At 33.2% G+C, this 13,145-nt stretch overlaps 2 protein-coding genes across 2 annotated transcripts; both read right to left on the minus strand.

Annotated features, from left to right (window-relative positions):
• Nucleotides 1–4,617: 4,617 nt before the first annotated feature.
• Nucleotides 4,618–6,778, minus strand: LOC122269710 (uncharacterized). Its single transcript, XM_071183488.1, has 4 exons — nucleotides 6,348–6,778; nucleotides 5,963–6,206; nucleotides 4,995–5,851; nucleotides 4,618–4,927 (listed from the first exon to the last, which is right to left on the minus strand). Exons 1-4 carry the CDS (start codon nucleotides 6,776–6,778, stop codon nucleotides 4,618–4,620), a joined length of 1,842 nt encoding a protein of 613 aa, XP_071039589.1.
• Nucleotides 6,779–7,086: 308 nt separating this feature from the next.
• On the minus strand, nucleotides 7,087–7,524 carry LOC122269709 (uncharacterized). The gene has a single exon (XM_043044065.1). The coding sequence runs from the start codon at nucleotides 7,522–7,524 to the stop codon at nucleotides 7,087–7,089; it is 438 nt and encodes a 145-aa protein (XP_042899999.1).
• Between the last annotated feature and the right edge of the window lie 5,621 nt (nucleotides 7,525–13,145).

Genomic DNA, 13,145 nt, shown 5'->3' on the forward strand with positions numbered 1-13,145 from the left:
TTCAGTAAGGCCAGACAAAAAAATTTTCTTATAATGTGTTTTTATAAACTAAGAAGTGAATGTGACCTATTTGGACTGAGGTAATGAAAAGGTTAATTAAGCTATTTCATTAATACATGAAACAAAAGGTATGATGGGGATAATAAATTCGATAAAACCAATTGATAAGCTAGGTTTAAGTACAAGAGCTTCTGTGGTATCCAAGTTCAATCGATATATTGGGTTCGAGTATCGAAGATCTGATACAGTCGAACCTGTAATCTTTTACGTTAAACCTGAACTGTAACCTGAAATCAACCGAATTGAATTCAATTATTGCATATGTATACAATATATATTGCTATTTCACATGTATACCTATTTCTATCTAAAATTCTAATGAAGTCTTGGATTGAGCACGGTGTTAACGTAACAAATGTACTTGATTTGATTTTATTAAAGGTTAAGTTTTTACTGCTGAAATTTCAATTTTTATCTTAGGTAAAACTTACATTTTAAATTAGACTTAGAAACTCGTAACATTCTTTAAAGAAAGACACGGTTCCCAGCAGATCACCGAAGTCAAGCATCACTGGTTGCGTTCAGTGTGCGGATGGGTGACCACTTGGATCAGTCTGCGTAGGGACCGAAGGTGTGCGGTATTGGTCCTCGTTAAACTGTGCTACCGTAAAGTGCTCGACTTCGCGCGCAGGTCGTCGGGCTACCGAAGCGGGGGTGCCATTCCCTCCGCGGAGGATCAAAATTGTGATGGCATGTCTTCGGATCATCCTCCCGGATGTTTCCCAGACCGTCGCCAATAGCCCATTGTGCAGTTCCAGTGCGACGTAAATTAACAACAACATTCTTTAAAGAAACCATTCAAAAATGATGCAAAGCATGCAACATAAATAAATTAGTGAAACAACTTTTAAATAAATGGCCTCCTTGTCAGAATCTCTTCTCTGAAGAAGAAAAATAAATTTGTTGCGTGTGCACATTCGCAGGGTGATTATAATTAAAGTTACGATTGCTTAAAATCAATAATTTTAAAACTACTTGTCAGAATGACCCGATATTTTAGCAGAGCAATGGTGAGGTAATAGAATTTTGTTTGATGAAGGCAAAAAAAATTTCCAAAATCTGCCAATAGATGGTAATGTCACGTGAAAGACCGAAAATCGATTCGTTACACACAGGATTGTTGTTAGCCAAAAAGAAGTAATAGAGTTCGGGGGCTTACTTAAAAAATATTAGCGGAAAGACAAGGATACGTGTTTACAGCGACAACAGTGGTATGTACCAAAAAGGGAGCTTCTTGGAACAAACAAATTAATTAGGATTAAGGTATAAGTTGTTCGATGTGCCCTCCCTCCTCCTTGTTCGGCTACTGACTGGAAGTGCAAAGCAGCACTCTCCACTACAGATCTGAGGGTATCTGTACTGATGCAATGCATGTGGTGTGTGATACTTGCCCTAAAATCTGCTAGATTTTCAATCCAATCATTTTAAGCAACATTCTTCAGATACCCTCAAAGCCATAAATCCCACGGGTTTAAGTCGGGAGAACTTGGCGGCCACGCTGTTGGAAAATGGACACTTTTAATCCTATCATCTCCGAAATGAGTTCTCAATAGCTGCTTCACAGAAGTAGCAATGCGCAAAGTAGCGCCATCTTGCATGTATATTGTGTGGTAGTGCTGACGCTACTGAAGTGCCGGACGGACAATAATTCCCCCAGGTGTGATATCTTCGAAGAAAAACAGACCGACGATAAACGCTGCAGTTATTTCGCACCATGCAGTGACCTTTTCTGAGTGAAGAGGTGATGGCAGTAGCTGGAACGGATTCTCTGTATCCCATATCCTTGAATTTTGCGTATTTGAAAGAATTAACCTTGAATTCCAGAATTAACCTTGCAAATGGAAGTGGACTTCGTCAGACCGCAGAATGTTCCATGGCAATTTGTTGTCAACTTCCGTCCGGGCAAGCAATTGCAGTGCAAAAGATTCACTGGCTTCCAGGTCAACAAGGAGCATAGTCAGAGCCATGATGAAGCACAGTCAAAGAGCTGGTACTTTGTATTTTTATGGTACCTTGACAATGTGAACCCTGACAGCACAATCTATTGGCAGATATTGGGACTGTTGTCTTCCTTTGCTAAACAAAATTCCATTGCCTCGCGATTTTTCTGCTAAAATATCAGGTTATTCTGACGAGTAGTTTCAAAATTATCAGTTTTTGAAATCAGAACTTTAATTATAATTAACCTGTTTATTGAATGTACGCACATAAATACATACTTACCTTTTATGTACAAAAATACACACCTGTGTCTGTACGTAGGTACATACAGATGCAAGTATGCATGTAAATGCGCACATGCACACGTACTAACGTTGTATGTAAATATATAAATACAAAAACACGTGGTATGTAGAAACGCAAATAGTTATTTTATATACATACGTAGTTAAGTTGCATATACATTTGTACACGGTGAAGTACGTTGTATACATACACATTGCTATTATGTAACACACACACAAATCATGGCCATAAACTTAGCCCCGTTTCTCAAGAGTTCTTATCTTTCAACTGCCATAACAGAAATGCCACGTAAATTTGACCCCTGTCAAATGACGAGGACAATGCCTGAGATAGTAGTCCTCTCTTCAAAATTCCATACCATAACCAGCGAGAGAGCTTTCAGTCACTTAAGAAAGATGCAAAGTGAGCCTAAATGCGTATACTCACCGGTTGTTTAGTCAGCTTCAAGGATCGAACTCACAACCCTGACTCTCCACCAGCGATGTGCGCAATTTCTTAGCAAGCTGATCCACTGGAGCGCTTATCATGTAGTGCAAGTATATGTATGTATATCGCGGGTATATATGGATTTATATTGAATAAATTGTTCACATATTTACATGCACTGTATATATTACAAAAAATATGCCAATAAATGTATCTAAATATGCACACTATTATATGCATGTACGTATAAGCATGCAATATACGATTGCAGTTATGAAATATATGTGGAAAATATGCGCGTAAGTGCATACGATGTACAGTGTGCCAAAAAAAATAGGACCACCCTGTATAACTTTTGATCCTAATGATTGGATCTTCACGTTCTAGGACTCAATCTTAATGGTTTGAGGCAGTGAACTCAAATATGGTAATTAGTTAGCGCAGACAATATTTTAAGTTAAGAAATCAAACAAAAACACGCACTTTCCTTGAAGAAACATTTTTTAAATAGATTTGGATTTCTGACCCTTAAAGTATAGGGGGTAGCCCCATAGTCTGGTCAGAAGAGCGATCCAAAGTTCGGACCCCTTAATGCTGATTTTATTTTTTGCGTATTTCACCATATCTCGAAAACATATTAGGTAAATTGAACATATTTGGCACACAATTATAAAATTTGTTTATCGAAAGATAATTCCATGCAAAATATAATTGTTTATATTTATTATTTTATTTAATAATAGCCGAAAAACTTAAATTGAAAGGTTTACAATCTTTTACACCGTTTTAAATAAGGCAATTTTAAAGGGCGAAATTTACATTTTTTTGCGAAATCAGTCGAATAGTTCCTGCAAAAATGAATCTTCAAAAGTCCTATTTTAAAAGTTCTTGAAGATAAGGTGAAATATGAAAAAAGTAAAATTAACTTCTCGGGGTTCAAACTTTTGACCCCTCTTTTGAACAATCTATTGGGACCAAATTTCCTTGATTGCGACAACCACTTACATTATACAAATCCGACAAAAAAAATGCGTATTTATTCAGAGAAAGTGCGTTTTTGTGTCAAATTTCGTAATTTGAATTACTGTAAACTATTAAAATTGTATTGCAAAAAGAATTTTCGTTAACTTAAAATATTAGTAATCCTAATATCGTTTATCCAAAGATATAATTCCACGCGAAAAATAAATTTTAGTTAATATTTATAATTTTTTTTTAATTTTGTTTTAAAGTCGAAATAATTTTGAATTGTACGATATACAATTTTTCACATCATTTTTAAGCAATTTTACACAGCAAAATATAAAATTTTAGCGAGATCAGTTTTACAGTTCTACAGAAATAAAATTTTAAATACACTTTTTTTCCCCACCAAATTTTATAGGTGACTATAACGAATCCTAAACAAAGACTTCTAATGATTCAATATATATCAACAAAGAATCGTACCTTGTTTCGGCTTCGTGTTCTGCCTTCACCTAGTATTCTCTTCCAAGGTCTTGGGCTGTAGGTAACTAATTACACTTAGGCTGAAAAATGCTTCGCACAAGACGTTTAAGAATTTAATTTAATAATTAATCATGATAAAAAAGAAGAAGCTATTTACAGTTGAAAAGAGTTGTACGTTGTTCACGACAAATTCAAAGCTAGACAAATTCAAAGCTAGACCACGCTGGTAGAGAAAAAGTTCGTAATTGAAATGTTTCGGTATTTGTCCGCTAGGGGGGATCGAGGCATTCTCAACACACTCCTTGAGTTCAGTAGAGTGACTAACTGAACTAAAAAAAAGGAAAAGTCACAGCATCAGGGTTCAAATCGATCAGGAACACGCACTTGTCTTCCAGCACGAGTTTGCAGAGGTGCACACTGAGATGGAGCTTGCTTCTATAGTTGTTCCGTCAATTTTTCTTCAGTTGTTTTGTTGACTTCAAGAGGACGAAGTTTTTTCAAAGGACGGATTATGATTCCCGATTTGGTTTGCAACATAGCAGTTTGGGCATGTCCATCTTTACTTGACAAAATCTTTAAAATGCTCCCGAGAGGCCACTGAATTCTGCTTACATTGTCATTCCAAATTATCACAATGTCCCCAACTTGCAGAGCTTCTGAAGTTTTGGTCTTTGAAGAAGTTTCTCGAAGTTGACCAAGATATTCCGTTCTGAATCTCTTTCGAATATTTTGACAGATTTCATTTCTGTATGCAAGTCGTTTTTTAAATTTTTCTTGATCTAAAATATCGAAATCTGCAACACCCACCTGACGGTCTTCCCCTTCGTGAGATAAATCTTTGAAGCCCCAAAATTAAGTTTTCAGTAGAGAGGGATGATAAGAGTTCTAAGTGAACAGCCCTAAATATGGCACAAGTCACCATCAAGATCCAAGTTTTTTGACCATCTTTCAGAATGAGGGGATCAGTCAGGTCAGCACCTACAATTTCAAAGATGGGTGCATCTTTCACTCTATCTGCTGGCAAAGGACCATCTGGTACATTGGGAGGTTTAGAATAAAAACGTTTGCAGATGACACAAGATTTTATGGCATTTCTTATAGTTTTTCGACTTTTCAAGATCCAAAATTCTTCACGTAATGTAGACACCAGTAATTGAATTCCACAATGTCCTAATTGCTTATGTTTCCAATAAATCAGATTTTTAACCACAGTATAATCTGAGGGAAGAACTATTGGAAGACGGAAATTAAAATCATCTTCTCTCATAAATACCTTAGTTTTAATTCTGATCAGTCCTTCATCATCAATAATTGTTTTCAAAGAATTCAGTCTCTTATTTCCATCGTTGGCAAAAGCATCCTTTTGGACACATTTCAGAATTATTTTCTCAGCATTTTTCAATTCTTTATTGTTGAGTTCCTCAATTGTTCTGTCATTTTCTCTTTTCTTTGAATTTTCAGCGAATCGAAAAATCCATCCGGTTATTCTCAACAATTTCAAATAAGATGAGTACTTGTTGTAAAATTTTTTACTCTCCTTTACGTTAGTAGCAGTAACTATAGTCTTTCCTTTTTCTGCATTGATTGTATCGATATTTGGCAATATTTTGCTTTTCGGCCACTTTTCTTCAGGTTCTTTTAGAAAATCAGGACCATTCCACCATTCAGACTGCAGAAGAATTTTTGCTGAGCAACCACGTGATGGTAAGTCAGCGATGTTTTTATTTCCAGGAACAAATTTCCATGAATTCGGGCAAGATAATCTTCAGATTTCTCTGACTCTATTTTCCACAAATGTACCCCATGATACGTCAGTTCTAATCCAATATAAGGTATCCATGGAGTCGGTCCAGTAGTGAGTTTCTACATCTTCGAGTTTCAGATCTTTTTTGACGGATTCTGCTAATCTTGCTCTTATGCAACATGCCAAAAGCTCTAGACGAGGGATAGTTATGTTCTTTAACGGAGCTACTCGGGATCGAGCCTGAACTAACTGGCAGGTTACATCGCTCTCAACTTTAACTCTAAAGAAAACACAGGTGGCATAGGATTTTTAGCAAGTATCGCAGAAAACATGCAAGGATAAACTTCCTGAATGGAGTGTGAACTCACTCAATCATCGGGGTATCTTCACGTTTTGCAGTTCAAAAAATTGATTTTTCCACTTATGAAACTCTTTAACAATATTATCAGGCAACTTACAGTCCCATGAAACTTTGATTTCCCAGCATTCTTGTAAAATTGTCTTCGGAATCAAGGTTAATGGTGCAGTAAATCCAATTGGATCAAAAACCTTGTGAGCTAATGAGAGAATACTTCTTTTCGTTACAGGTTCATCCTTCAATTCCAATTTTCTTAAATCACAAGTTAAAGTATCTTCTTCTGTATTCCATAGCAATCCTAGCACAAGTACTTCTTTTATATTCAAAGTTCCAAATGGAAATTCGTCTTTTTCAGCAATGCTAGTGGAATAGCTGTTGTTACACCATCCTCTAAGATCAAATTTGGCTGATGCGAGTAGTTTACAAGATTCATTTCGAAAATAGTCCAGTTCTTGAGGAAAATCGACACTGGCGACGCAGTTGTCCACATACATCGAGTTCTTAAGTTTAGTGTCTAGATCTACGTCTAGATCTTCACGTCTAGATCTTTAAGATGCGCAGGGGCTTGTTCTAAGTGATGGTCTAGAGTAGCAGCCAAAAGAAACGGACTACAGTTTCTCTAAAAACCAACCCTGCAATGACGATAAATGATTTCTTTTCTATGATCTCCTTCCTTCCACCATATGAAACGCAAATAGTTTCTGTCCCGCTCATCTAATGATATTTGCAAAAATGCTTTCCGAATATCAGCGATGACTCCTATTTTTCCAACCCTGAAGCGATTCAAAACTGAGGGAATTAATTAAATTAAATTAGGGCCTTTTTCAATACAGTCATTAATGGAAACAGAGTTTCGAGTGTGAGCTGAGCCGTCAAAAACGGGTCTACATTTCGTAGTAGATTGTTCTTTAAATACAGCCCTATGGGGTAAATAACTAACATTCGACGTTGAAGAGGCTTCAGGCTCGCCAACTCTCTCAATAATCCCTTCAGATTCCCATTCATTAAAAATCCTTTCATAATCTTTAAGTTTGTCAATTGATTTTAAAGACCTTATCGTGTTCTTTAATCTTTTTTCTGTCAAGGATTTATTATCGGCAAGAGGTATGTGTCCATCTAACCATGGAAGGCAAACTTTATACCTCCCGTCATGATCCATCGTTACAGTTTCTTTAAAGTGTTTTAGGGCAAGATCCTGTAATTCTCTAAATCGTTTTTCACAAGGAGTCGAGACTGTCATTGTTATGAATGGCTGACTCAAAACTGTTCCAAAATGTCAGCCATAGTTTAAACTCGCCGTAAAATTTGGGAATGCTTAATTTGGGGAGTTTAAATCGAATACTTTATTTTTGTTCACTTTTATAATTTGTAGACTCATCAAGTCCTAAGGATTCCTTATTTTTAGATTTTTCATTCGATATGTTTTCGTTTAATTCCTGAATTTTCTTGGTAGCGTGGAATTTACAACGAACAACTTTTTCACTGTACTCTTCTGATTTCGAAAATTCGTCTTCAAACTCTTCTGGTGTAAACAAAACTTTCTAATTCTTTGTTAATCGATTCAAGTGATTCATTTTTGTTTAGAAGAAAATGCAAACAATCTTCTAAAACACTGATATCTGACACTTCTGTTTTAAGTTCATTTTCTAATACATTCAGTGCTTTAGTAACAGACGATCTAAGCAAACCTCTTGTCTTCTTTAAAATTGTTACCCGTTCCTCCATGGTTTATTTTTTCAATTTAATGCTAATTTATATTTTTCAGTTCAATTAAATAAGTGTTCAAATTAAAAAAGTTAACTACCGTCCCAGCAGGGATGCCCTATAACGAATACTAAACAAAGACTTCTAATGATTCAATATTTATCAACAAGGAATCTTACCTTGCTTCGGCTTTTTGTTCTGCCTTCACCTAGTATTCTCTTCCAAGGTCTTAGGCTGTAGGTAACTAATTACACTTAGGCTGAAAAATACTTCGCACGTTTAAGACGTTTAAGAATTAAATTTAATAATTAATTATGGTAAAAAAAAGAGGAAGCTATTTACAGTTGAAAAGAGTTGTACGTTGTTCACGACAAATTCAAAGCTAGACCACGCTGGTAGAGAAAAAGTTCGTAATTGAAATGTTTCTGTATTTGTCCGCTATCGAGGCATTCTCAACAGTGACTATAGCAAGAAAATCCTGACACCAAGTTGTAGTAAGGTTACATGCTTTTCTGCGAATACGGTTTTATATGAAGTGATAAAATTAGGAAAATGTGGTAAAGTTTGATATTTTTATCAAGATACATTAAAGCATAATATAAAAATCATTTGTTCGTTTAAGTTTCTGTTTTGCATTTTTTACTAAATGTGTATAATTTTGAAATCCAGAATTTCTGGTAAACCGTTGCCATTTGAACTAGAAAGTTACCAAATAAATGGTTTAAATAGTGATATTTTAATTTTATTAACCGGAATTATTTTTTTACCAGAAATGTCAAATCCATACATTACGGTAATTTTACTAGATTTATCTTCCTCCTGTGTATATCGGGAAATGGTACTTAAGAAAAATAAACCTCACAGTGATGGAATCAAGAATACGATGCAGTTTCTACCTATCTGAAAGTAGAACATCGAAGTCAAGCATGACTGACCGCTGTCAAGTGGGTGAGTGACAACTTTGATCAGCCTGCGTGGGAACGTGGGTGCGTGGTATCGGCTCCCGTTAAACTGTTCTATCGTAAAGTGCTCGATTTTGAGTACAGGTCGTCGGGCCTCCAAGGCAGGGGAGCCATCTCCTCTGCAGAGGATCAAAATTGCGACGGCATGTCTTCGGAGCATCCTCAGGGATGTTTCCCAGACCGTCACCAATAGCCCATTGTGCAGCTCTAAATAAAGTACCTACATACCTGTGTAAACCCGCAATAGAAAAAGAACAATCCACTCTCGATAGAGAGACAGCTTAGAATTGAATGACTACTGATGCACGTTTGTTGTTTTGTAATCTTACAGCTGGATGTATGAATAAAATATCTAATATATTGAAGGAAAATGAAAAGGAAGGAAGGAAAATATCTATTGAATGACTACTGCTGCACGTTTGTTGTTTTTTAATCTTACAGCTGGATGTATGAATACAATATCTATTATATTGAAGGAAAATGAAAAGGAAGGAAGGAAAATATCCATTGAATGACTACTGCTGCACGTTTGTTGTTTTTTAATCTTACAACTGGATGTGTGAATAAAATATCTAATATATTGAAGGAAAATGAAAAGGAAGGAAGGAAAATATCTATTGAATGACTACTGCTGCACGTTTGTTGTTTTGTAATCTTACAACTGGATGTATGAGGAAAATATCTAATATATTGTAGGAAAATGAAAAGGAAGGTGGGAAAATATCCATTGAATGACTACTGCTGCACGTTTGTTGTTTTTTAATCTTACAACTGGATGTATGAATAAAATATCTAATATATTGAAGGAAAATGAAAAGGAAGGAAGAAAAATATCTATTGAAGGACAACAGCTGCACGTTTGTTGTTTTTTAATCTTACAGCTGGATGTATGAATAAAATATCTAATATATTGAAGGAAAATGAAAAGGAAGGAAGGAAAATATCCATTGAATGACTACTGCTGCACGTTTGTTGTTTTTTAATCTTACAACTGGATGTATGAGGAAAATATCTAATATATTGAAGGACAATGAAAAGGAAGGAAGAAAAATATCTATTGAAGGACAACAGCTGCACGTTTGTTGTTTCATAATCTTACAGCTGGATGTAAAATTAAAATATCTAAACTCTGTCAGAAGCAAAGCAATTAACAGACTGTTTAAAACTTTAAATTCATTAGTAATAAAAATAAGCATCATGAGTAAATGAAACCAAATAAATAGATAAACTTAAAAAGTTTTATTTTTGAAATGAAATATACAAGATTGTTTCATTAAATACTATCTCTTTTTATCTCCCACTCTTGTACATAGAAAGGAAAATGAGAATATAAATAGTTTTAACAATACAGTACAATCAATCACCTAAAAGAAACAAACTTAAAACTATTAAATTTCTATAACTCCGATTTTTCGAACACTAGCGATATGCATTTTAAATATATCTAATTTTAATCATTCCAATTCATATTGAGAATGTGTAAAAATACGTTTGTATGTTTCAAATAGTTTTATTGATTAATTATACTACATTGAGTTAATACGAATATTTTAAAATTGTCTAAGATATTAATGCAAAAGATGGTTGTCAATTTCATGTTTGAAGCATTGAATTTTATTATCCAATATACTGTATTGATGAGCATTGATTTAATGTGTGGTTTGTAGGCAAATATAACTAATTTTAAATGTTTTGGTATACAGTGCACGATTATACAAACCTGAATAACTTATAATAAATTTAATAACAAACATAATTATAAGTTTTAAGGTGAGCAAATTTTTACAACATTTTTAAATAATGAAATTAAATATTTGAGAGGAATTGGTCGGATAGTTCTTGAAAAATATAATTTAAAATGTACCACTTTATTGGGATGGGGAAAATTCTCAAAGAAGAAAATTAACATTAAGGGATCTAAACTTTGAACCGCTCTCCTGGCAAAACTATTGGAGCCCCATTTCCCAGATTGCGGCTACCCCCTCTAATTTTTGGGTCAGTAATCCCAAACCATTGAAAAAGGTATGATAATTAAGAGGAAGTATGTTTTTGTGTCTGATTTTGTTACTGCATCGTCTGCATTAATTGATTAGTGTATTCAAGTTTATGTGGTTGAACCATTAAGGTTGAAGCCTCATGCGTCAAAATCCGATTATTGGACGAAAAGTTATTCAGGGTGTTCGCGTTTTTTGTGTGTGCACTGTACATATTTCTATTTCAGACTTCTTTACATTTTTTTTATTTTTAATTAATGTAGTATTTAATGACTGATAGTATGTGACAGATTAAAACGTACTATTTATTGTTGTATTTTCTGCTTAGTTCTTCCCATAGTCTACGAGAAAAATATATATTGAGGAAGTTTGTCTAAACAAATTTTCTCGAATTGAAAACTTCTGTTTGACTAAAATAATTGCAATATTTTTTAAATGATTACAATATTTTTAAAATATTAAAATCTTTTTTTAATTAACTACTCTTATGATGTTATTAATATAAAGCATTAACGCTTAACGTGTTGCATTCTACATATTTTTGAGATTGCTTCTTCCTTTTTTCCAAGATAGATGCTATTGCCGACATGTATTTTGAAACTTTTTGTTCAGTCAAATAAATAATGACTTGCACAATCATGATCAATTATTTTTTGATTGAAGTAATATAACATTTTTAAATTAAATAAAAATTACTTGTTCAAATAATTAACGTTGTTGCTATTCTGATCATAAATTATTGATAAACATTATTGATTGTGCATGTTTTTTAAGATAACATTCAGGATATTCTCTAAACTTTTACTTTAAATATTTAAATAATGATCAAGTATAAATATAACAGTCATGATCACACATTACTATTTAAAGCCAGATTTAAATGAAAAGGAACAACTCTGTTCTGAAATAAATTTATAGCAAATAAACCCGGTTTTGAATTCTAATACCAGTTAGCTATTTAATTTTCATTTTATTACTCATTTTAGTCAATAAAAGTGTAAAATATATTTTTGATTTCTTCTGCCTAAAAGAAATGATGTCAAAGATTTTCGATTATATATTTGCGATCTGGCTTACCCATCAGTCATTAAATTTAAAGCTTTTAATTTCAATCTTAAGTAAAACATTAATTAGTAAAACATAAAAGCCACAGTTATTTTATTTTCAGAAATAAATCAAAATTATATATTTAGTGTAGAGATCACAGGGAGACTATATACACACTATATTGTTTAGAAATATTATACAAAACCATCTTCTTAAATATCATATTAGATTGATTATCTATAATATTTGATGTATTTAATTTTCAATATCCAACTTTTAATTATAAACTGTCTAGAGTTCATGATTAAAATGTAATTGGAATAATTAGTCATTGAAAATTTTATATTTTAAAATGCATATAGCACTAACAACGTCTTGATATTTCTGACTAGTTAATTTTCTGATTTTTAATTAACTCTCTCACTACATTTCTCACTGACCTATGTACAATACATCGTACTTTAACAACTGTTTGATTCGAAAGCCCTGTAAAGAAATTATAGTTGTTATAATCATCGATAATCGATCAGGAAAAATATACCAAGTTAATATCACAATGGAGTTTTTTTTTAAATAATACAGATATATACAGGATTTTATAACATTCTTTGTACGCAAAGCGAGTTCACATGTACATAAAATAAGCAAAGGCAGAAAGGGTTGGATTTGAGTGTCAGCACGTAGTGATGTGATGGTTAAGTCATAAGTCAATGATGAATATTCTCCAATCGTTCGTAAAGTGAAATTAAATTAGTTGAAATTAATGAACGTAATTGAGACGAATAAACTTTGAATGAATTCAAAATTATTCCATTTTTTAACGTATCTTGTTTGCATTTGTCTTATCGCCTTTTTTAAGAAAAATTTCCTAATTTACAGCTTTAATTAAACTTTTAGATAAATCTACAAGCTTCTTTAATCAAAAAAGGGTTGTTTGTTTTCTAAGTGATTCTACCTTAAATTCATTAAGCAATCACAAAATTTAATTTAATTCAAAAATGTTATATTATCACTACGCCATAAATAAACTAAATGCTAAAATAAATGCATGGATTTGAAATTTTAAGGATATGCTAGAACATTTTTGAAAATTTCTAAACATTTAATATACAAAAACCATATATATATATATATATATATATATATATACTATA

Source organism: Parasteatoda tepidariorum, chromosome 7, assembly GCF_043381705.1.
Source record: "Parasteatoda tepidariorum isolate YZ-2023 chromosome 7, CAS_Ptep_4.0, whole genome shotgun sequence".
NCBI classification, from domain to species: domain Eukaryota; kingdom Metazoa; phylum Arthropoda; class Arachnida; order Araneae; family Theridiidae; genus Parasteatoda; species Parasteatoda tepidariorum.